The 23,992-nt window shown below is 44.3% G+C and overlaps 1 protein-coding gene across 2 annotated transcripts; it reads left to right on the top strand.

Moving 5' to 3' along the window:
• Positions 1 to 3,011: 3,011 nt before the first annotated feature.
• LOC120741880 lies at positions 3,012 to 4,648 on the top strand. 2 transcript variants are annotated; one of them, XM_040044976.1, is made up of 4 exons: positions 3,012 to 3,194; positions 3,403 to 3,742; positions 3,967 to 4,206; positions 4,371 to 4,648. In XM_040044976.1, the coding sequence occupies exons 1-4, from the start codon at positions 3,120 to 3,122 to the stop codon at positions 4,496 to 4,498; spliced, it is 783 nt and encodes a 260-aa protein (XP_039900910.1). In that variant the 5' UTR covers positions 3,012 to 3,119; the 3' UTR covers positions 4,499 to 4,648. The 2 variants fall into 2 exon arrangements, with proteins under 2 accessions (XP_039900910.1, XP_039900911.1); XM_040044977.1 differs by having other exon boundaries at positions 3,403 to 3,730.
• The last annotated feature ends 19,344 nt before the right edge of the window (positions 4,649 to 23,992 follow it).

Raw genomic sequence — 23,992 nt, forward strand, 5'->3', positions numbered from 1 at the left:
GAAATTACTCCAAGAGACCTTCCTGACTCCTTCTTAGATCCTAACCAAGACTTTCTCATTGATCTGCACATTTGTCAGTCCACTGAGTGCTAGCAAACAAAATATTTTTATGTTGGCAAAGAGAAACTACCAGTCAGTCAAGCATGAACACTAAAGAGGACTTAATATTCCTTAGCCATGACAATTTAAAAGCCATTGTAGAGCCTCCAACACCATTTATTAGAATATTTAAGTGAGTGAATAGATCTATTTGAGCCTGTTTATATAACTGTGGCCCTGTGTGAATGAGAGAAAATTCAAATAAATTCAAACGTATGCCTCTTTAGTAATAAAGTTGTATGCTGGAAAGAGAACAATTCAAAGAAATCATTAAAAGCTCAAAGTTACCATAACATTCATGTTCATGATGAATGTAGTTAAACTTCTGATCACAATGTACAGTTCTGACACGACACTGATTCGGAGTGATAGACCCTCGCAGAGCTGAGCGATCTACAGAATAACCAAAAGAGTCAGTAAACCCTAAAAAGTCTTTTCATTCAGTCACTTTGGGGTCATTCTGTGAAAAATAAATCACAGATGTAACTACATTTCAAGGGACATTCAACTTAAATCAGTCAAATAAAGGAAAACAGAGAGTAGACAGATTATTATTTATCACAACAATGTTAGCATAAGCAACATTTTACCTTCATACTATGAATACTGTTTGAGGCAAAGGCTCTTGAAAAAATGTTTGAGATCCTTGAGAATTCTGAAAGGAAAAGGTCTGATGTACTTGAAAAATTAGCAAAAACTACTAAAAAGGTGTCAGTTATAAGATATTTAAAAGTTTTAATCCAAAAAACACAAATTACTCTTTAAATGTGACCATTTAAACATATTTTTATCATCTCCATATGTCTCTTTTTTCTGCCTCACCACTCCTTCCTCCCCCCACATTTCTACATTTCATTTTATATCAGCTAATGTTAGACTGGAATGTCCTAAAAATCACACTTTCCCTCTGCTTAGCAGCTTGATTACATTCTCGTGACATATGAGAGTTTATTAGCACATTGCCTCAGCCTGACAAAGTTACTTCAGAGAAAGTTCCAGTAACAAACACTAATAGCGGCTAACACCAAAAAAAACAGCAGCACTTACCAGCAGAAAAGTTCAGGATAACCTGAACAACGTAATCACTGCCATCAGCTAGAAATTAGCTTCACTGAGTCATCCATCCATGTCTGCCTCCTTTCACAAAGTTTCACAGGCTTCTCAAACAGACATGGATGCTTCACCCACCGTTTCAACAGCAGATGCAAACAGTGAACTGACCACCGATACTTATTATGAATAAACAGCAGCCAGAACATTTAAGGGAAAATATTTCCTTAACATATCCATTTACAATAATCATTTTTTTCCTGATTTGTTGTTAAGTGCTGATGTTACTGAAATATGTTTTGCACTAAAATGCTCATGTACTCAAACAATAGTAGAAACTCAACTGTCTGAGAACAACATCCAGGCTCTGCCCTTGTCGGGTAGAGAGGGTCCTATTCTCATGTGATACAGCTAGTTAAAACTAATTATTGCAAATGAAAGGTATCCTTGTTACCTAAATTTGATCACAGGCTCATCTTGCAGTGATGATACCCTTTAAAAAAAATCTAATATAGGCTTAACACGGAAATGCGCAAAGATTTAAAACACCTACACAAAATTATGTCTATTAAAAGAGTCAGTGTTAGCTTACTTAGCCTGGGCCAGTGTTGTACTTACGCATAATAATGATAATTCTATAATTATAATTATAGAACTAGATCTACTTCTACTGAATCGAGAAAAGGTTCCTGAGAAGAGATTTAATTTTCAGTATATAAGAAATTTGGGGCGTTTCTGAAGGTACTGTACCATGTTAGAGCATCTTAACATAGAGTCCTTGAATACTAGGCAGTTGTAGAGGATGAGTTACTCTACTTTAAATGACTCCCACCCTTTATTGGAGGATTTCAGCTTCTTCCTTTGGGACAGAGGTTTGCAGCCCCTAAATGCAGGCGAAGCTTGAAGAAACAGCTTTGTCCAAACTGCTATTTTGTTGTCGTTGTAGCAAATGACACGTTTTTTTCTGTATTTTTTAAAAACTGTATTTATTTATTTACTGTATTTATTTCTCTATTTATGACAGTGCTTTTATCTCCTTTTTGGTGTTTTATATGAATTTATCAGTATAGTGCTGTCTAGTTTTAGAAGCTGTGATTAGGACGTCTATTTAAATTTGTTGATTAAAGATCATAATTAGAGATCATAAACTGCCTTTGATTTAGACATGTCTGATATTTTTGTAAAAACACAAAATAGTGTATATATATGAATATTTTCAAACAATGCACAATGAGTTCTGATAGGTTTTGTATTGTTGATTGTCATTTATGCTTAGAAATATTTACTCATATATGCTTAGAAGTGTATAATTATTTGTAGATTGAAAGAATGTCTCATCCTAAGAGGTCTGTAACAACTCTGTGTAGCATGAAGAGAGGGTGAGTTCACTCCCCTACAGAGGAGAGATCGTATCTTCCTTTGCTGATTTATGGTATAGCAAACACACGTATATCTGTTTAAGTATAAGAGCCTTTTGTTTAGATAAATCTGCTAGACTTCTAGGCGCCAGCCTTGGGGAGGCTTCACAGGGTCACATCTTGACCTCACACACACACACACACACACACACACACACACACACACACACACAGGCAAGGTACTCTTTGTGTGTATGTAGACGTCATATGTTAATGAACCTATGCATATTCATGTAACCTCAATAAAAGGGCAGTGGTACGGGAGAACGGACCAGAGCAACCGGGTCAGGCGAGGGAACGGCGCCTCTTCGGTTTTCTCCCGTGCACGAGTAACATGAAGAACTTGCCTACTTCGTGTCTTGCTTTGCGGTGTAATTATATTGTCTTCAACGTTCCAGCAAATAGGTTTATGCTACAAACCTATCAAGTTCCATATGACATCATCATAACAGTGATTTACTGAGCAGCTGAGTTAGAACTTGTCACTCACACACTGAGAAGCACTCACAAACTTTCTGTTTCTAAACAATTTGTTCACTTTTTATCTCAGTCATGCCTGAAAAGACATCAGATAACTTTTTCCATCGCTTTCGAGATTTGATTCCGAGAAAACGCACAGGTGGAGATGTAAGTAACTAAACATACTCATTCTTGACTTCTCTGCTGTTCAAATGTAAACGTTTCTGAGAGATGTGTTATATTTTGCTGCTTTGCACAGTGTAATTTTTGTGTAAGTCACTGTAGACAGAGCAACTGTCAGCGCTTCACCACAGAGTCCAGGATCCTGGACTTTCACAAAGCTCAGAGCAGTAAGACAAATGTGTTCTTTCAACAGGCAGACACATTGCATATTGCACAGAGACCCAGAGATTATGCTGTGCGACTCCCACCTTTACCTAAGCAATGCGCAGGCTCTCCACAGAGAGTCCAGAGAAGCTGGAAAATAAGTCCCTGGTTGGATGACCCCTTTTGGAATCAGGAGGACCCTAAAAGAAGTCTGTGTAGCCTCAGCTCTGCAGACACACACACACCAAGTGATCTGAGGGCCATTCCTCTCATTGATCGTCCTGTTGAGATGACACCGCTCACTCCAGTTCCTCCACCTCCTCGAGCAGCTTGTCCATCGCAATTGCCTGTTTTCTCTGCTAAACATTCAGGAGCAGGTCGGTTCAAAGGTGATGCTTTTCCTTAGTGGTTACACCTGCTGTTAATCAGTTAGTTTAGATTTTAAAATTTGACACTGTAGATTATCTATTTTAATGCTAAATTACACACATTCTTGCTGTCCATTCATTTTATATGCTTTTTTGAAGAAAAAAAAAAATCAGGAAGAAAAATGTTTATTGTTGTTGTTTTTTTTAGTAAGATGTCAATTTGTAGTTATTTTTTGTCTAAACAGACACGAAGGTCATTCGTGGAATAAGAGTCTTGACAGTAAAAGACAAATTTGGGCCTATTTTGGAAAAACTGCAGCATTTCCAGGATGGGATTGTAACCTCACCTGGACACACAGTACCAACCAAAACATTTACTGCAGTAAAGCCTTTGACTCAGAAACCTCCAACAGTTCCCATACCGCAAAAACGAGGACCTCGGCTTGGGACGCTGCTGCGCTGTGCAAAAGTCATCCCTATAGACGGTAAGTGGTTTTCCTCAGTAACTGTAGAAGATGCTGAATAATCAAACTTTAAATTAAGAGATTTTTTAAAAAGATTTTAATGAACAATTAATCACTGCATCATGTACAATGCTTCGAATTAGAAGAAATTACAGTTTCTTTTTACTAACCTCGTTGATTATCAGACAAGAAAGCAGACAGTCAGTGCAGTCAGAATAATCCAAGAGAGGGCAGGGTCAAACTCCCGCCTCTAGCTACACCTGTAGAGAGCCTGTCCCACAGCTTTAGTCTGCTGTCTTCAGACGACTGGTAAGAAACGTAGTAAGGAGACATTAAATACTGCACAGAAACAGTGCTGCATAATGTGCCTGTGTTATTTGTGGTGTTCCTGAAGTCGTGTTCAATGTTGTGTTGTGTAAATACAGGATTAAGAAAAGACAGGGGTTACAAACTATTCAGTCTCTGGCAAAGCACCACTCGGACATCCTGAAAACTAAACTGCATGAAGTGTGTCTGGTCCTCATTGAGGAGGTATTGCACACTTTATGTTTCTTATATGTGTTTCATGCAGCTAGTTTCCCTTCAAGTGCATACTACAGCCTCAACTGATGATTTTCACTCACATTTTAGGTGAAAAACCAACGCTCAATAATAGCCTGTGAGGCCATACATACCATCGATGAGCTCTACATTCAGCTCCAGAAAACAATGGACCCAGAAGTTGAAACAACAGGCCGAGCTCTATTGCTGAAGCTTGCACAGACCAACAACAACTTTCTTCATCAGGAGGTCAATCTGGCGCTTGATGCCATGGTGGAAAATTGCAGCCATGGGCGGATTCTGAGCGCTCTGTTTAACACAGGACTGACGTAAGAGGAGAGAAGAAGCTGTAGTGATTTTATTAGAAGACATGAAAGAGAGATCATGTTCACTGAGTTGTGTGTCTAATATTGTCCTTGCTCAGCCATCGCTGTGTCGCAGTGAGGAATAGCGCGGCTCAACACCTGCACCAGCTGGCTGACAAACTTGGAGCAGCCGTCATCCTGAAAGCAGGAAGCTTCACTGAAAGGTTTCTAATTGCTGCCTCTAGAATGGCAGGGGATGCTGCACCTGAAGCCAGGTGGGTACTTTTAAATGGGTTTGAAGTGCATCAATGTTTTATTTTCTGTGAGTTTACACAATTAATGAAAATTAATGACAACTGTAATCTTCCACAGGTACCATGGGCGAACAATCATCAAGAAACTGACCCTTCACAAGGACTTTATGAATTTGTGGATGAAGATTGTCCCTGAAAAAGACAGGCGTCCTGTGGAGAAGAGCCTGAAAAAGGCTAATAATTACAGGCAGCAGGTCAGCATCCAGACTAGGCTCTCCTCTCCAGCAGGGCCTGGGATCCCCAGATGTGACAATGCAAGTCCTGACGAGTACAGAGGAGAAGAGCGGCTGCTACTGTAGCAGCAGCACTCTGAGGCTAAGCTGGGAAAGTGGTTGGAGGTTCAACCATCATGACCACAGACAGTCCCAGTCGCTCTGCAGGAGTAAACTTCTCCATCTTCAGGACTACAAACTATTTCTCTGAAGGACAATATTATTTAGATTTACATTAATTATTATTACATCATTCTTATTATTACATTATTTGTATTATTTCATTATTATTATCACATTTTTAAGATCCTGAATGGACAATGAATGAATAAATCCCTTTTTTTTTCATCTGAATTAAAATGGCACTTTGGTTGGCACATATACAGTTTCTGTTTTTCTGTCAACAAATATTAATACATTCTTAGTTCTCTTGTTTTCATTTTTAACCCATGATTTTGCATTTTTATCAGGATTCAAAGTCATTTTTATAACATAAAGAAATATTAAATAAATACTAGAAAGCGAAAATTTCAGAAGAAATTTTAAGTGTGCCTATGCTGCTGCTAATCAGTGTAGTTTGCCATTCATACGGCTACAGAGAGCAAAACTCAGCAGAGCAGCCATTCTCCACCATGAACTATGGTAAAAACAAACACCGCTCACGCCTCATAGATGACAGCTTACAGTTTTGTGTAAAGATGAGGTGACTTCGTACAGCCCCGATTTGCAGACGCTGTGCACAGAGGTTCATGAGCAGAAGTCCCATTGTACCACGGCAGACCCGACAATGTTTGCACGAACACGCTTTGAAGCATTACGTTATGGACCACTTTTCACACATGGTTGGTGTACCCACACAGCCGGCTGTAGCTTTTTAACTCACAGCCCAACACACACCAAAAAAAACCAGCCGAGAGAGCACAGACTTTACGCCCGTGGGTCCACCTCCCCTGCAGCGGCACTGCAGACCACGCCCTGCCACACACATCAAACACGTAAAATAAAAATTTATGCACTTTTGCATTCACTTTTTGTTTTTTGTTATTTTTACACAGTGTTCTGAATGATTAACAATGGTCTACAGCCAATCTTGTGTATTATTATACAAACTTTGGTTGTAAGATTCAGATAACTATTTAATAAAAGGTAAATATTTTATATGAGAGCAAGAAAGAAAAGTATATCTTTGTGTCCCCCTTTCCCTGTTAATGCCCTACCTGGCCCCCTGGCAAAAGCTTTGCTAGATCCGCCCCTGCACAGTTACCAGCTGTCAGCTACACAAAAAAAGGAGCTTGGTGTTATTTGTCTCTAAGAAACAGTTGATAACTTTCCTTCAACTCATTCATGTCACCTAAAAGGTAAACCTGTTTCTCCATCACCAGTTCAGCTCTGATGATTCAGTAAGGACATCTCCTGGTTTCGACCAGCCCTTTGTTTAAAGCTGTGGCTCCAGCAAACATCAGCTGATACTAGAAATTAAAATCAAATGAATTCTAACAACAGCTGATCAAGCTTAAACGTGCTGCTGTTGTTTAGCGCAATAAACAAACGAGAGAAAAGCCGATCATTGATCAGTTTCATGATTGAAGTTTCAACAGGCGAGAGAATGACAGGGGAGGCTGTCATAAAGTTCAACATCAGTAACTTAGCGTGCACACAGCTGTCGTGCTAGCTAGCACGCAGAACGAGTTATTGTAACTGTCAGCACAACAAAAATAAACTACACCTAAACTCGGTTTATATCTGACCCAAATAGAGTGCAGTTCATAACTTCTTACCTGAAATTCAGTTCACCTCACGCTCCGACCGGCAGCCGCCTGCTTCTCCTGCCTTCGGTTTCCCTTGAGCTCCGCGTTAGCCACCACTGGTTGATCGGCGGCCGCCTCGCCGCCTCTTATCTCTCTTTCCCCGCATACGAGGGGAAAGAGACATACACCGGTGGCTAGCTGCCCTATGTTGTAGCTCCGCGTTAGCCACCACCAAACAACTCAGTTATTTTTCCCACATCGACCAGCATCATCGGCCCATATAAACGAAATATAAGTCCACTGAAAAACAGACTGTTTGCGATCGATGGGGGGGGGGGTGAAAGGAGTTAGAGCCGCCTCACTGTAAGCGAAGCCCGGGTGCTTTTTAGCGAAGGGTCGCTAGCTGTGCTAGCTAGCTAGCCGGCTAGCAGCAACACGTAAGAGAACTTGCTAATATGGGATGTCTTGATAAAACGAGCAGCTATTTGAAGTTTACACACCTACATTCTCGCCTGAAAATATCTTAAAAGTTTATTTTGTGACCTAGAAACACTAATGAAAGACATATATAAAACGAAGAGGTAGCCGCCATTGTTTTACTCGGCAGAGGTGTGCTATGAATTGTGGGATATGGAGTTTTCCACCAAGCATACACCCTTGCGGTTACCGTAACTATTGAATGGTTCGCGCAACCTTAAAAATTCCAATGGTTCCTGAAAGCAGCGACGCTGTGCACGCCGTTGATATTGTCGTCATTATGGTAATCCAAATACGGGTAGACAGGCCGTACTTACGGTGGCCCCTAGAGACAAAGCATGTATAAACTCCAAAACACTTACAAATTCCAAATAGCACGCACAAACTCCTCAACACGTACAAAATCCAAAACACGTACAAAATCCAAGACACGTGCAAACACCGAGACAGGTACAAAATCCAAAACAGGTACAAAATCCAAAACACACGCAAAATCCAAAACACGTGCAAACACCAAGACAGGTACAAAATCCAAAACATCTACAAAATCCAAAACACATGCAAAATCCAAAACACCTTGCAAAATCCAAAACACATGCAAAATCCAAAACACGTACAAACTCCAAAACACATACAAAATCCAAAACACGTACAAAATCCAAAACACGTACAAAATCCAAAACACGTGCAAAATCCAAAACACGTGCAAACTCCAAAACACGTGCAAAATCCAAAACACGTGCAAACTCCAAAACACGTGCAAAATCCAAAACACGTACAAAATCCAAAACACATGCAAAATCCAAAACACGTACAAAATCCAAAACACATGCAAAATACAAAACATGTACAAAATCCAAAACACATGCAAACTCCAAAACACGTACAAAATCCAAAACACGTGCAAACTCCAAAACACGTACAAAATCCAAAACACATGCAAACTCCAAATCACAACGGAAGTGCTCCAGGACGCTAGGGGCAGTGTTGAGCTCGATTTGCAAAATAAACGGCAAGTTTGTTGCAAACACATGGGCTCTAGTCTCTGTCGCGCTTCCCAGGTTGCCTAGCAACCATGATACTAACAGCTGGAAACGTGTCATACAACTTTTTTTGACAGAAATGAAGGAGAACATATTTTTTTCATTTGTTTGTTTGTTTCTACAAGAGCTTTGTGTGATTTGATAAGTATCTGAGGCTGAGACCACAGGACAGTAAAACATGATTTTTGGGCTTCATTTCTGTACTGAATAGTCATTTAAGATTAGCTAGTAAATAACAATTAGCTAATGTTGTTCATAAGACTAAAGTCATATCACTTTGGTAATGTAAATATAATATGGCCAATATTATGGTTATTATATTAGTCATTATTAGCTATTACAGCAGTGAACATGAACTCTGTGTCAAATACTGAGCTTCAGTACAGATTCAAGTTGCAGTTATTTACATGTCTTACCACCTTAAATCTTCACTCAAAGACAAGTATATAGGAATGACTGCCAAATTTATTTGCCACTGAAGCAGAAGGATGGCATCTGAATAAAACCTCTCTTGACATGCCTAGATGACATTAAAGCTTGGTTGGCTCTAAACTTTTTAAATTTGAATGAAAAGAAAACAGATTTGTTGGTGTTTGGACCCAGTGGCCCCTGTGAGTCCTCTTCTTTTCATTTGGAACCCCTGGAGGTATATTTTAAACCTGTTGTTACTGCCCAAGGTTTTAAGTTGGACCAGTCCATTTTTATCATTTAAGGCGACTGGCAAGAGTGAAATCTTTTCTTTCTAGGCAGCACTTTGAAACCGTGATCCATGCTTTTATTTCTTCCCCTGTGGACTACTGTAACGCACTTTATGTGGGGGTCAGTCAGTTGTTACTCTGACATCTGCAGCTGGTTCAAAATGTATATTGACAGTGCATATATAGGTGTATCATATATAAGAGACAAATGTTGTTCCTTCAGTATGTTGGCATTACTAAATTTGGCTCAATGCTTACATACATGTGTAAAAAGAAAATGTACAAGCTGTGATAACCGTTTCTGATAAAATGAAGAGTAGACTGATGTATTAAATATTCCTTTATTGGGTGAGAAAATCAGACCATGTCATAACTGCTTTAAGTCATACAGAATAGATATCAGAGCCTTAAACAGGCTGACTTCTGCTAAATGGGTCAAACTGGGCAGAAAGTATACAAACACATAACATCCTTATAGAATATGATGTAACACTATAGATCAACTTACCTCAGAATATATAAAGCATATAAACAATTACAGCAATATGATGCAACAAACACAGCAGTGCTACTAATCCAAAATACTCAAAGCTTCATAGAACTGAAACAAACATTTATTTTTAGTTCCATTCTGCTGCTGATACATACTTTAGGTTTCTGAACATTAAACTTGTTGCTGCCTTTCATAGTGTGTAACCTGAATGCCCTGAGTACTTTCTCCCACACTGAAAACACGGGAATGATAAAAATTATTTGAACATTACCTAATAAGACTGATTCAGGACAGACAATTAGTTATTTTAAACTTTTCTAGCAGTCCTTCACAAACAGGGAACAGTCTGTCTATTCTCTCCATCTGTCAGCTGCTGCTGGCTCTTCCTCCTCCTCTTCCTCACATACTGCTGAGTTTGTCCTGGTGGATCATCAGGGGTGCAAAGCCTCACAGATGATGTGCAGCAGTGGGTCCCTCAGTCTGTCCTCACTCTGGACACTTGCACGTGTCACACATAGAAATCAAATGTGTGATAAGCTGCAGGATTCAAACACAAGTGTGACTTATAAATACATGTTCATACTTTTATTCCACAATCAGAGAGAAAGAAACAGAGAGAGAGTGCAGGACAGACAGACAGGTGACAGTCTCAGGTGTACACACTGCTACAAAACAGCACCAGAGAAGGAGGATTTAGTGTTTGTGTCATTACGAGTGCTAAACAAGAAGAGTTCCCAGATGGTACAGTGGACACGTGTGACTCCTGTGATTAAAGCATCTTTCTTTCAGATTAACGAGTGAACCGTCAGCTGACTGACATGACTGACTTTAATTACGCATAAAATCATCACATTCTCTGTAAGATTAAAGTCAGCTATTGAACGGCGAATATTTTGAAGTAAAGGCTTTAAAACCAAGTTAGTACAAACGTCGCTAATGTCACATAACTTTCCCGACATGTTGCCAACAGTAATGTTTTAATGTTCTTCATTATAAAAACATTTGCGCATAAATAAGTGACATAATATTCAGTACTTACTTCTGAAAGTTTACTCTTCGTCCGCTCCGCTTCCGCCGTTTTTTTTCGGCAAAATTATCCACACCACCGCCGCGCTATGAAGTCTGGGATATGTTGGGCCATGAAGGCTACACCGACCCATCCTTAAAATTCAGGGAAATTAAGGACGCATTTGAGGGCCGCATTTCGAGCAGCCTTTGAATTGGGACAGTCTTCGTCGTGTCGCTGTGACATAATCGGCCTTAAAATGCGGCCTTTAAGGCTGCAGACCCCAAATCCGGTCATTGGTACTTCCTGTCTTGTGTAGTTACTAGGTAACAAAAGCTCAACACTGCCCCTAGCGTCCTGGAGCACTTCCGTTGTGTTTTGGATTTTGCATGTGTTTTGGAGTTTGCGCGTGTTTTGGGGTTTGCACGTGTTTTGCATTTTGTACGTGTTTTGTATTTTGTACGTGTTTTGTATTTTGCACGTGTTTTGGATTTTGCACGTGTTTTGGATTTTGTACGTGTTTTGGATTTTGCACGTGTTTTGGATTTCGTACGTGTTTTGGAGTTTGCACGTGTTTTGGATTTTGTAAGTGCTTTGGAGTTTGCACGTGTTTTGGAGTTTGCACGTGTTTTGGATTTTGTACGTGTTTTGGATTTTGCATGTGTTTTGGATTTTGTACGTGTTTTGTATTTTGCATGTGTTTTGGATTTTGTAAGTGTTTTGGAGCTTGCATGTGTTTTGGAGTTTGTAAGTGTTTTGGATTTTGCAAGTGTTTTGGAGTTTGTACGTGCTTTGTCTCTAGGGGCCACCGTACGTACTACTCCCGGCATACCACTAGAGAGAGCCAACACACCACAAATGAAGTTTGAAATTTGTTTCTATGGGGCCAAAAGTTGAATCTTTCTCATGGGCCTAGAAATGGGCCAAAATTTGCACTAAAATCTAAATATTTAAAAAACTATAAAAGTCATAAACACCAAAAGTCATAGCATACTAGTCCAGACCCAGCCGCACAAAATGATATAACATATGTAACCCTTGTCTCAGAACTGTGCGGTACATAAGCGCGGGAAAATTTGCACTAAAATATTAATATTTAAAAAACTATAAAAGTCATAAACACCAAAATCATAGCACACCATTCCAGATCCAGCCACACAAAATGATATAACATATGTGAACCTTGTCTCAAAACTACGAGGTGAGTTACGCTGCAAAATTTTAGGCGGAAAAAGGAAAATAATAATAATAATGATAATAGGCACACTTAATAAGAATAATAAATCCGACGAATAGTAATAAGTGTGCCTCTTAGCATAGGCACACTTAATTATTATACAATAAAGCTAACTATGTGGATCTTTGGGGGCTTGAAGTTCAAAAATATCATCTTTGCTTGTTCCAGTATGATTAAAAAAAAGCCAACACATGGGATGTAATTATTCATTCACATTCCTGTTTTCCAGTTTGTATAATGTAACTTTTCCCGGTTTTCCTCCGCAATTTTGTCTGACATTGTCAGTCAAGGCTTAGGAATGTTGGGCTGTCCCCCAGAATGTGCTATCACATTCTTCTCATGCACGCACACAGACAGAATGGCAGCCAGTAAAAGCCTTTTTCCACTCAAGGTGAATTAGGCTGAACAGTGCGGATCTAACAGCAGCCTGCAACGAAGGCTTTTAGTGGGTGTTTATAAAAACTGTCATAAAAAAAGGAGAGGAGTAAAGGTAAAAGACAGGTGAAGAGAAAGCAGGATAGCCAAAAACAGAAAGGACAGAAAGAGGGTGGGAGCTAAATGAGAGGAGGATAAAAAGAGGAGATGAGGGCAGGAGAGGTAAGGAGGGAAATGGGGAGGAACAGAGAGAAAGCAAGCATGTGAAAGACACAAGAAGGGAGAAAAGAGAACCCAGTGGTAGAAAAGAGGAAGGGAAAGATAAAGGAAGAATGAAATTAGTTAAAGATATGAAATAATGACTAAACGTCTTGAGGATAAAGATGAGAGAAAGGAAGAAGCAGTACTTTAGTGGTAGCTAGGAGCAGGATAGAAAGAACATGAGATGGAAGAGAAGAGGTAAATATGATGGATAACATTTTCTAACACACCGAAGTACTAGTGACATTGCCTTCAACATTATTTGGGAGTTCTGCAAGTCAGCCTCAGACAAGGTTGATCTGAAGCAATGCCAATGCTTGGGTAGATGCCCAGACTTTATAGAAGGCAAGACAAAATCACACTTTAAAGGGATACGTCACCGAAATTACAAAACATTTGTTGTCTTACTTCCTCCCAGCGCTCCGTGACTCTGCATGATAGTACTGTTCAGTGATGCTAACTGTTGGAAAATAAGATAAACCATGAACATTACACAACACTGCACTAATACGGAGGAACAGCATTTTCATTGGACAGCAGTTCCAGTAAAAAACAGCTGATAGTAATGTGTGTAGATTATTCAGAGTAACCCTGACATTAAAAGACCCTACTGTTGGAAATGTTTTCACCATTGAGGAACCCCACATCTAGTCAAATACTATGCACAAATCTGTCAGATTTATGGATCAGTTTAATGTACAAATGGGTTCACATATGTAAGGAAACCAGAAAAATCAGGCTTGTAAAATTTCCACTTACTATCTCTGTCATGGTCCTGAGTCTGAGGACTCATTGTTTTGTGTTTCCTTATGCTTTTGTTCATTCCGAGTATGTATTCTGTTGTGATTTTGCCATTTGTTAGGTTTCTGTTCTTTGCCTGCCTGCTCCCACTTCTCTGTGTTCCCTCTGTCTGTCCATGGTGTTATTGTTTCTACTTATGAGTCTGCCTGTCAAGTTCAGTGTCCTGTCTGGTTCTCTGTCTGTTAGTTTCCTGTTTTATTGTGAAGGTCACTGTCCAATGTGAGTGTGTTCAGTTTACGTTTCCCCTGTCCCGTCAACTCTGATTCCTCCCAGCCGTGTTGCCCTCCTGTCTCTCATCCCCTGATTACTAATGTGTGTATTTAAGCCCTGTGTGTTCTCCTGCCTGTTGCCGGTTTGTCTGCGTTACCCTGTGTCAGTCTGCGTTACCCTGTGTCAGTCTGCGTTACCCTGTGTCAGTCTGCGTTACCCTGTGTCAGTCTGCGTTACCCTGTGTTCCACGGTGGCCTGTTCCTCGTCTGCGTCTCTCTGCTTCTCATCCCGTTGTCGTATGCTCCCAGGTCTGTTTTTTTTAGTTCTCCCAGTTTAGGTGTCTTCAGTTATTTGTCAAGCCCCACTGCTTGTTTGCCACTACACCTTTGTAAATAAACCTCACTAGCATTTCATCCACTGCCTGCATCTTGGGTCCTTCTTCCAACTCCACACGGCTCGCCTCGGCAGCCGTGACAGTACGAACCGGCCACAATGGACCCAGCAGCATTCAACCCGCCCGAGGAGCTCCGGGAGGATATTATTTATCCTGTGGACCGTTTAATTAATTTATGGCTGGGGCATGAGGAGAAGGGATTCTGCCAAGCCATAGCTAATCGATTGGAGCGACTGGTTTCCAGTCTCCCCTGGCTGCTCAGCTCACTCCACCCACTTGTTCAGAATTTCTTTCTGAACGAGCTGCACCTTCACCCCCCTACCGCTTGTCTGCTCAGCCCACTGGAGGATATGCAGTCCGAACTGCCGGATGTGGAGTTACCCAGCCTGTCGGAGCGTTCTCCGAGTAGGAAGCAACGTTCGCGTCGTAGGCGCCTCACCCCACAGCCGGGTGGTGGGACTTCAAAACCGCCGGCTGTAGTGAGTGAAAAAGACACTCTTTCTGTTTCACCAGACTTTGGGACTGTTAATTCTGGGGCTGTGTTTATTCAGTTAGCCACCCGGCCTAAAGCCCAGTCGCCACCTCCACCACATTCAGCCTCACTACCCATAGCTCAGTTACAGTCACAGCCAGACTTACTACAAACTATGCTACAATCCATAGCCCAGTCTGTAGCTCAGTTGGCAGAGGAATCATTACCCCTATCATCAGTTCAGCCTCGTGTTCAGCAGCCACTAGCCCTGCATCCTGTGTCACCAGCTCCTCCAGTACAACAAGCTGAATCTATGCTATTCAAAGGGAATTGTTTTTCATCCGTCCATTGTAAGCAGAGAGACAAACCAGTTAATAATGTAATCATCCCTCAACAGCTGACCAGTTCTGAGACTGTGATGCACTCCAGGGCCTCCCCAGAGGCTGGGTTTCAGCCCCCAGCAGACTCTGGACCCCTGGAGGTTAAGAAGCCAGCTGAGGACTGCACCCGGCTGTCGCTGCCTGAGCAGAGTCGATGCTCTGTGCAGCTGCAGCCTGCTATGTCCCTGCCAGAGGCCACCGTGCCTGCTGGTTCTGTTCTGTCCCTGCCAGAGGCCCGTGCGCCTGCTGGTTCTGTTCTGTCCCTGCCAGAGGCCCGTGCACCTGCTGGTTCTGTCCTGTGTGTTCCAGGGGCCCCTGTGCCCACTGGTCCTGAGACTGTTCTCGCTGGAGGGCCCGAGGAGTCCGTCCAGCCTTTTGCATCATCAGCTGGAGGGCCCGAGGAGCCCGTCCAGCCACCAGCTGCTCCACCAGCAGCCTCATCCACGCTTGCAGCAGTTTCATCCACGCCGCCGCCTGCTGCAGCGCCTCCGTCTCCAGCTTCCATGCCGCCGCCAGCTTCCATGCCGCCGCCAGCTGCAGCCTCCGAGTCTTCACCCTCGCCAGCTGCAGCCTCCGAGTCTTCACCCTCGTCAGCTGCAGCCTCCGAGTCTTCACCCTCGCCAGCTGCAGCCTCCGTGCCTTCACCCTCGCCAGCTGCAGCCTCCGTGCCTTCACCCTCGCCAGCTGCAGCCTCCGTGTCTTCACCCTCGCCAGCTGCAGCCTCCGTGTCTTCACCCTCGCCAGCTGCAGCCTCCGTGTCTTCACCCTCACCGTCGCCTGGTCCAGATTCAGCGTCGCCTGCAGCCGCCTCCTCATCAGCTTCATCCTCGCCTGCAGCCGCCTCAGCCTCATCCTCGCCTGGCCCAGCCTCAGCCTCATCCTCGCCTGGCCCAGCCTCAGCCTCATCCTCGCCTGGCCCAGCCTCAGCCTCATCCTCGCCTGGCCCAGCTTCAGCCTCGCCTGGTCCAGCCTCGTCTGGCCCAGCCTCCGCTTCAGCCTTGTCTGGTCCAGCCTCCGCCTCACCTGGTGCTGCAGGGGCCACGCAGCCGTCAGGTCCCCAACTGCCACCTCAACTTCGTCGGTCATCTGCCAGGCCGCATGTTGGGCATCTTCGCCACCATGGCCGGCCTCCGGACTTGCATTGTCACCGCTGCTGCCGTTCGCACGGTCGGCCCCCAGAACTGTTTCCACGCCACTGTTGCCGTCCGCACGGTCGGCCCCCAGAACTGTTTCCACGCCACTGCCTACTGCGTGGCCGGCCTCTGGACCTGCCCCACTGCTGCTGCCTTTCACGTGGTCGGCCCCCGGAACTGTACTGTTTTGGCCTCCGGCGCTGTCGGCCTCCGGGTCGGCCCCCCGAACTTGTCCTTCTGGGCCTTTTTGGACTATGTGTCTACTTATGAGTCCGCCTGTCAAGTTCAGTGTCCTGTCTGGTTCTCTGTCTGTTAGTTTCCTGTTTTATTGTGAAGGTCTCTGTCTGATGTGAGTGTGTTCAGTTTACGTTTCCCCTGTCCCGTCAGCTCTGATTCCTCCCAGCCGTGTTGCCCTCCTGTCTCTCATCCCCTGATTACTGGTGTGTGTATTTAAGCCCTGTGTGTTCTCCTGCCTGTTGCCGGTTCGTCTGTGTTACCCTGTGTCAGTCTGCGTTACCCTGTGTTCCACGGTGTCCTGTTCCTCATCTGCTTCTCATCCCGTTGTCGTATGCTCCCAGGTCTGTTATTTTTAGTTCTCCCAGTTTAGGTGTCTTCAGTTATTTGTCATGCCCCACTGCTTGTTTGCCACTACACCTTTGTAAATAAACCTCACTAGCATTTCATCCACTGCGTGCATCTTGGGTCCTTCTTCCAACTCCACACGGCTCGCCTCGGCAGCCGTGACAATCTCAACCAGCTGCTGCACTGATCAACCAAAGTTTTGCGCAGACATTTCTTTCCTGGGATGCACACTCGTTTTTATTGTGCAAATGGAAATAACACTGACAGTTCAAAATTAATCCTCAGATGAGCCCTGGGCATCAGAATATAATGATTTTTCTTTATTTTCTTTATTTTTGTATTAAATTGTTCTCCGGAGTTTTAACAATCAGGCAACAAAGAACATAACCATCCTAACACACATCATGCATATATACAGGGAGTGCAGAATTATTAGGCAAATGAGTATTTTGTCCACATCATCCTCTTCATGCATGTTGTCTTACTCCAAACTGTATAGGCTCGAAAGCCTACTACCAATTAAGCATATTAGGTGATGTGCATCTCTGTAATGAGAAGGGGTGTGGTCTAATGACATCAACACCCTATATCAGGTGTGCATAATTATTAGGCAACGTCCTTTCCTTTGGCAAAATGGGTCAAAAGAAGGACTTGACAGGCACAGAAAAGTCAAAAATAGTGAGATATCTTGCAGAGGGATGCAGCAGTCTCAAAATTGCAAAGCTTCTGAAGCGTGATCATCGAACAATCAAGCGTTTCATTCAAAATAGTCAACAGGGTCGCAAGAAGCGTGTGGAAAAACCAAGGTGCAAAATAACTGCCCACGAACTGAGAAAAGTCAAGCGTGCAGCTGCCAAGATGCCACTTGCCACCAGTTTGGCCATATTTCAGAGCTGCAACATCACTGGAGTGCCCAAAAGCACAAGGTGTGCAATACTCAGAGACATGGCCAAGGTAAGAAAGGCTGAAAGACAACCACCACTGAACAAGACACACAAGCTGAAACGTCAAGACTGGGCCAAGAAATATCTCAAGACTGATTTTTCTAAGGTTTTATGGACTGATGAAATGAGAGTGAGTCTTGATGGGCCAGATGGATGGGCCCGTGGCTGGATTGGTAAAGGGCAGAGAGCTCCAGTCCGACTCAGACGCCAGCAAGGTGGAGGTGGAGTACTGGTTTGGGCTGGTATCATCAAAGATGAGCTTGTGGGGCCTTTTCGGGTTGAGGATGGAGTCAAGCTCAACTCCCAGTCCTACTGCCAGTTTCTGGAAGACACCTTCTTCAAGCAGTGGTTCAGGAAGAAGTCTGCATCCTTCAAGAAAAACATGATTTTCATGCAGGACAATGCTCCATCACACGCGTCCAAGTACTCCACAGCGTGGCTGGCAAGAAAGGGTATAAAAGAAGAAAAACTAATGACATGGCCACCTTGTTCACCTGATCTGAACCCCATTGAGAACCTGTGGTCCATCATCAAATGTGAGATTTACAAGGAGGGAAAACAGTACACCTCTCTGAACAGTGTCTGGGAGGCTGTGGTTGCTGCTGCACGCAATGTTGATGGTGAACAGATCAAAACACTGACAGAATCCATGGATGGCAGGCTTTTGAGTGTCCTTGCAAAGAAAGGTGGCTATATTAGTCGCTGATTTGTTTTTGTTTTGTTTTTGAATGTCAGAAATGTATATTTGTGAATGTGGAGATGTTATATTGGTTTCACTGGTAAAAATAAATAATTGAAATGGGTATATATTTGTTTTTTGTTAAGTAGCCTAATAATTATGCACAGTAATAGTCACCTGCACACACAGATATCCCCCTAAAATAGCTAAAACTAAAAACAAACTAAAAACTACTTCCAAAAACATTCAGCTTTGATATTAATGAGTTTTTTGGGTTCATTGAGAACATGGTTGTTGTTCAATAATAAAATTATTCCTCAAAAATACAACTTGCCTAATAATTCTGCACTCCCTGTAGAGCAGATGTAGGGTTATCACCTATCATCTCGTAGATCAGATAAATAATAATCCTTTTAGTATTGTGGTGTTGCTGAAACTGAGGTCCATTTTTCTGTAAGCTTAAAGGACTGAATCTCTTTGATTTTTATGAATTTTTATTCACCAAGTTTTTCTTTTTGTATTTCCTTTTTTATGCACCCTCCATTGGTCACTGCACAAATTCTCTGACTCTCAATGGTGTATCCTGCCTCTCTAGGACAGCTGGAGTAGGTTCCAACATCCTTGCAACCCTGAACTGAAGTGGAAGAAAATAAATGGATGGATGTCCTAATTTTAACATTTTTTGATTAATTTACTTGGAAACATCACCCTATTGCCAGTCTTGGCAGCCGGGGGTCAGTCTGCCAGGGCTTCCGCTCCTGGCCGCCACCCGGCACACAATGCACCCGACCCCTATGGTGCCTCCTGCGGGTGGTGGGCCTGCGGGAGGATGGGCCCATGTCTCCTCTTCGGGCTGTGCATGGCCGGGCCCCATGGACTAAGACCCGGCCACCAGACGCTCGCCCTCGGGCACCCTCCCCGGGCCTCCCCGGGTAACCCTATCCCGGGCAGGTTAAACTGTTCCCTTGATATTCTTTTCATAAGGGTCTTCTGAATCCCTTATGAGTGCGTGAGGTTGAGAGGTACCGGCTAGATATAGTCGGGCTCACCTCTACGCATGGCTTGGGCTCTGGAACCAGACTCCTGGAGAGGGGCTGGACTCTGTCTCAGTCTGTAGTTGCCCCTGGTGAGAGGCGGCGGGCTGGGGTGGGTATTCTAATATCCCCTCGGCTTGCTGCCAGTATGTTGGGGTTTTTCCCGGTGGATGAGAGGGTTTGTTCCCTGCGCCTTAGGGTCAGGGAACGGGTCCTGACTGTCATCTGCGCTTATGCGCCGAGTGGCAGTTCGGAGTACCCAGCCTTCTTAGAGTCCCTGGGGCGGGGGGGGGGGGGGTGCTGGAAGGTGTTGTTGTTCAACAGCATTCCGATGGAGACTGGGCGACATTGAGTCCGAATGGACCATGTTCAGCGTCTCCATTGCCGAAGCTGCTGCATTGAGCTGCGGCCGCAAGGTGGTTGGTGCCTCCCGTGGTGGTAATCCCCGAACCAAATGGTGGACACCAGAGGTGAAGGGAGCCACCAGGCTGAAGAAGGAGTCCTATCGGGCTTGGTTAGCCTGTGGGACTCCGGAGGCAGCCGACAGGTATCGACAGGCCAAGCGGAATGCGGCTCGGGCAGTGGCTGAAGCAAAAACTCGGGTGTGGGAGGAGTTCGGAGAGGCCATGGAAAAAGACTTTCGGACTGCCTCGAAGAGATTCTGGCAAACCATCAGGCGTCTCGGGAGGGGAAAGCGGTGCTCTACCTGCACTGTGTATAGTGCTGGCGGAGCGCTGCTGACGTCGACTGAGAAAATTGGCAGGCGGTGGAAGGAATACTTCGAGGACCTCCTTAATCCCACTGACACGTCTTCCGAGGAGGAAGCAGAGTCTGGGAATGAGGGGAATGACCCGCCAATTTCCGGGGGCGAGGTCACTGAGGCAGTTAAACAACTCCTTGGTGGCAGAGCCCCTGGTGTTGATGAGGTCCGCCCCTGGACGTTGTAGGGCTGTCCTGGTTGACACGCCTCTGCAATGTTGCGTGGAGATCAGGGGCAGTACCTGTGGACTGGCAGACCGGGGTGGTGGTCCTCATCTTTAAGAAGGGGGACCGGAGAGTGTGTTCCAACTACAGGGGGATCACACTCCTCAGCCTCCCTGGGAAAGTCTATGCCAGGGTGCTGGAAAGGAGAGTTCGTCCGCTAGTCGAACCTCGGATACAGGAGGAACAATGCGGTTTTTGTCCTGGTCGCGGAACACTGGACCAGCTCTTTATCCTCTCGAGGATACTTGAGGGTGCATGGGAGTTTGCCCAACCAGTCTACATGTGTTTTGTGGACTTGGAGAAGGCATTCGACCGTGTCACTCGGGGTGTCCTGTGGGAGGTGTTGCGGGAGTATGGGGTGTCTGGCCCATTGCTACGGGCCATTCGATCCCTATACAACCGTTGCAAGAGCTTGGTTCGCATTGCTGGCAATAAGTCAGACTCATTCCCGGTGGGTGATGGGCTCCGCCAGGGCTGCCCTTTGTCTCCGGTTCTGTTCATAATTTTTATGGACAGGATTTCTAGGTGCAGCCAAGTGGCGGAGGGCTTTCGCTTTGGTGGCCTCAGAATCTCATCTCTGATTTTTGCGGATGATGTGGTTCTGTTGGCTTCATCGGGTGAGGAGCCGGAGATCGACAGACGGATTGGGGCTACAGCTGCAGTAATGCGGACGCTGGACCGGTCCGTCGTGGTGAAGACGGAGCTGAGTGTAAAAGCGAAGCTCTCAATTTACTGGTCGATCTACGTCCCTACCCTCACCTATGGCCACGAGCTGTGGGTAGTGACCGAAAGAACGAGATCGCGGATACAAGCGGCAGAAATGAGCTTCCTCCGAAGGGTGGCTGGCCTCTCCCTTAGAGATAGGGTGCGAAGTTCGGCCATCCGGCAGGGGCTCAGAGTAGAGCAGCTGCTGCTCCACATCGAAAGGAGCCAGCAGAGGTGGTTCGGGCATCTGACAAGGATGCCCCCTGGGCGCCTCCTGGGTGAGGTGTTCCAGGCATGTCCCACCGGGAGGAGGCCCCGGGGCAGACCCAGGACACGCTGGAGAGATTATATCTCTCGGCTGGCCTGGGAACGCCTTGGTGTTCCCCCGGATAAGCTGGAGGAGGTGGCTGGGGAGAGCGAGGTCTGGGCCTCTTTGCTTAGGCTGCTGCCCCCGCGACCCGGCCTCGGATAAAGCGGATGAAGATGGATGGATGGATGGAAACATCACAGGGCCATAGCTGTGCAGATTTTCTTTTAAGCATCCTCAAAATGAGCTTTTACTTCAGGTTTCATTGTAATAAATTTGCAGTAAAAACTAGCAATATATTCAAACTGGTAAATTTTGATTAGCAAAACTTTAAAAAAAAATCTGCTAACTTTCCCCCAAATCAGATTTTAAAAGGCTTTACTTATCCTGGAAGTTTTACTTGTTGTATGCTCTCCAGAAATCCTTTAGAAACACGTCTCTTTCATAAGATCTCCACTTTGGGTGCAGGGCTCAGTAGGTAGAGTTGTCGCCACATGATCGGAAGGTCGGGGGTTCAAATCCACTGAACGGCTTCCCTGAGGTACCCCTGAGCAAGGTACCATCCCTACACACTGCTCCGGGTGTGGCTGCTTCACTGAGTGAATGTGTCAAATGCAGAGATAGTAATTCCCCCATGGGGATCAATAAAGTATACATTATTATTATTAGCACAAAATTAGACCACCTTCTACTGATATGACCCCACGTTCGGTGTACTCCTGCTCTCAGCAGTGTGGCTGCCATGTTGGCAGTGGAGTGAATAAACATTGTTGTGATAGATGAAAAACAGACACACAGATTTATACGGATATATTAATGATGCTGTGTTTCCAGACATTTACATAGACGGTCACAGTGGATGAATGAAAACAATTTAGGTGATAAGTAGTGCAACACTGGAAGCCAATGGACACACTGAGCTTTCAGAGAGACATTTGGATAGGTAGAGATGCAGGGTTTAAATTGTACTGACAAACAGCTCGAGGCAGAAAGAGTCTCCTGAGAGGGCAAAGCAGCCTATCATCAATATCTGATCCCAGTATTGTGACATGGAAGCTGATGCTAAGTGTGCCATTTGTTCTGCACCGACAGTGGCAGTTTCTGCAGCGTTACACTACGTCAGCATATTTCACCTGTCCAGAATGGCTGTTTGAATGTGTTTGCCACAGGCACATTTATGCACACAAGCAGACCGTGAGCCTGCCCTCCAAACACGGATGAGATTATAGTACTGTAATATACTGTGTATATACTGAAAGGTGAACGGTGTGAAGCAGCTGTGTTTGCGTGCTGTAACGTCGAGTTATGTTTAGTGGTTAAGAGGAGGCGGTAAAAACACTTAGCAGGACAGTCAAAAGGATACACATCCACACTGGCTTTGGGAATTCCAAAGCGTGTTCTTTAATACACCTTCTCTTCGTCAACCATATAAGCCCGGTTGAACGGCTACAGCTGAACAAACATAGCGCACAGTGTTCGTACAACCCATAACGTTGCAAAAAAAAGGTGTCTGGAGAGGTAAAACATAAAATCCGTCCCTCCTCATGCACTAGCGTGCAAGCACATGTCCACACAACCACAGAGAGGGCAGTGGTGCATACCGATGACAACATTAACCCTCGACTTGGGTTGTCTTAAAGAGACACTATACCACTGTGACTGTTACAGTGCTCACTGCATGCGTCCTTCTGGAGGATATCTGGCCACAACGAGTAGATGCAGTTTTATGAGACCAAGTTTTGATTTGTGCTCAGGACCTGCTATCTATTTCCTCTATACCCTTCTGCTTCACTCTTCCTCCCAATCCAGTCCTCATCCTCGCTTGGTCCCTCTCTTGCAAAACAACCAACCCCGAACGCCCCGTCATCACTCTCTCGTTCACTCGCTCTTCCAGCTATTGGACTTGTGACAGATTCAGAGAAATATTGAGAATCCATACTCGGGTCAGACAGAGAGCTGAGGAGTTGTAAATCTCTATGTGTTGACAAGAAAACAAGGCAAAAAAAAGTGAGAAAAGAAATGTAATGCTGATGCATCAAAACAAGGTCTTCATCTGCAACACTGGCTGATAAAGCTCTGTGGTTTTATTAAACAAAAGAAAGGTTTGAGGTTGAAACAACACACACACACAATATAAATAATTAAATAATTTTCTACCTGACAGCTAATGTTTGAAGTCTTCTTTAGTCAACTAGTTTCCTAATCACATTTAACTTGTGTCCTATGCATCTAGTTTTTACACCCTGGTCAAATCAAATTAATTTATAAAAACAGTTGCATCGTTTCCCAGACAGCTGACAGGTGGCGAGATTTGCTGGTTGGATTTTCATTTTTTATTCCTGTGTGTTTCTAGTCTCGCCCTGCCAGTTCTCAGTTTGTCTATAACACCTGCTTGATCTCCTTGTGCTTGATATGTTCTCCTGGATTTCGGTTTGTGTTACCCATCTGTTTGTATTGTTGTTCTTCTTGTGTC

This window comes from Simochromis diagramma, unplaced genomic scaffold, assembly GCF_900408965.1.
Source record: "Simochromis diagramma unplaced genomic scaffold, fSimDia1.1 OVJJ01000663.1, whole genome shotgun sequence".
NCBI classification, from domain to species: Eukaryota; Metazoa; Chordata; class Actinopteri; order Cichliformes; family Cichlidae; genus Simochromis; species Simochromis diagramma.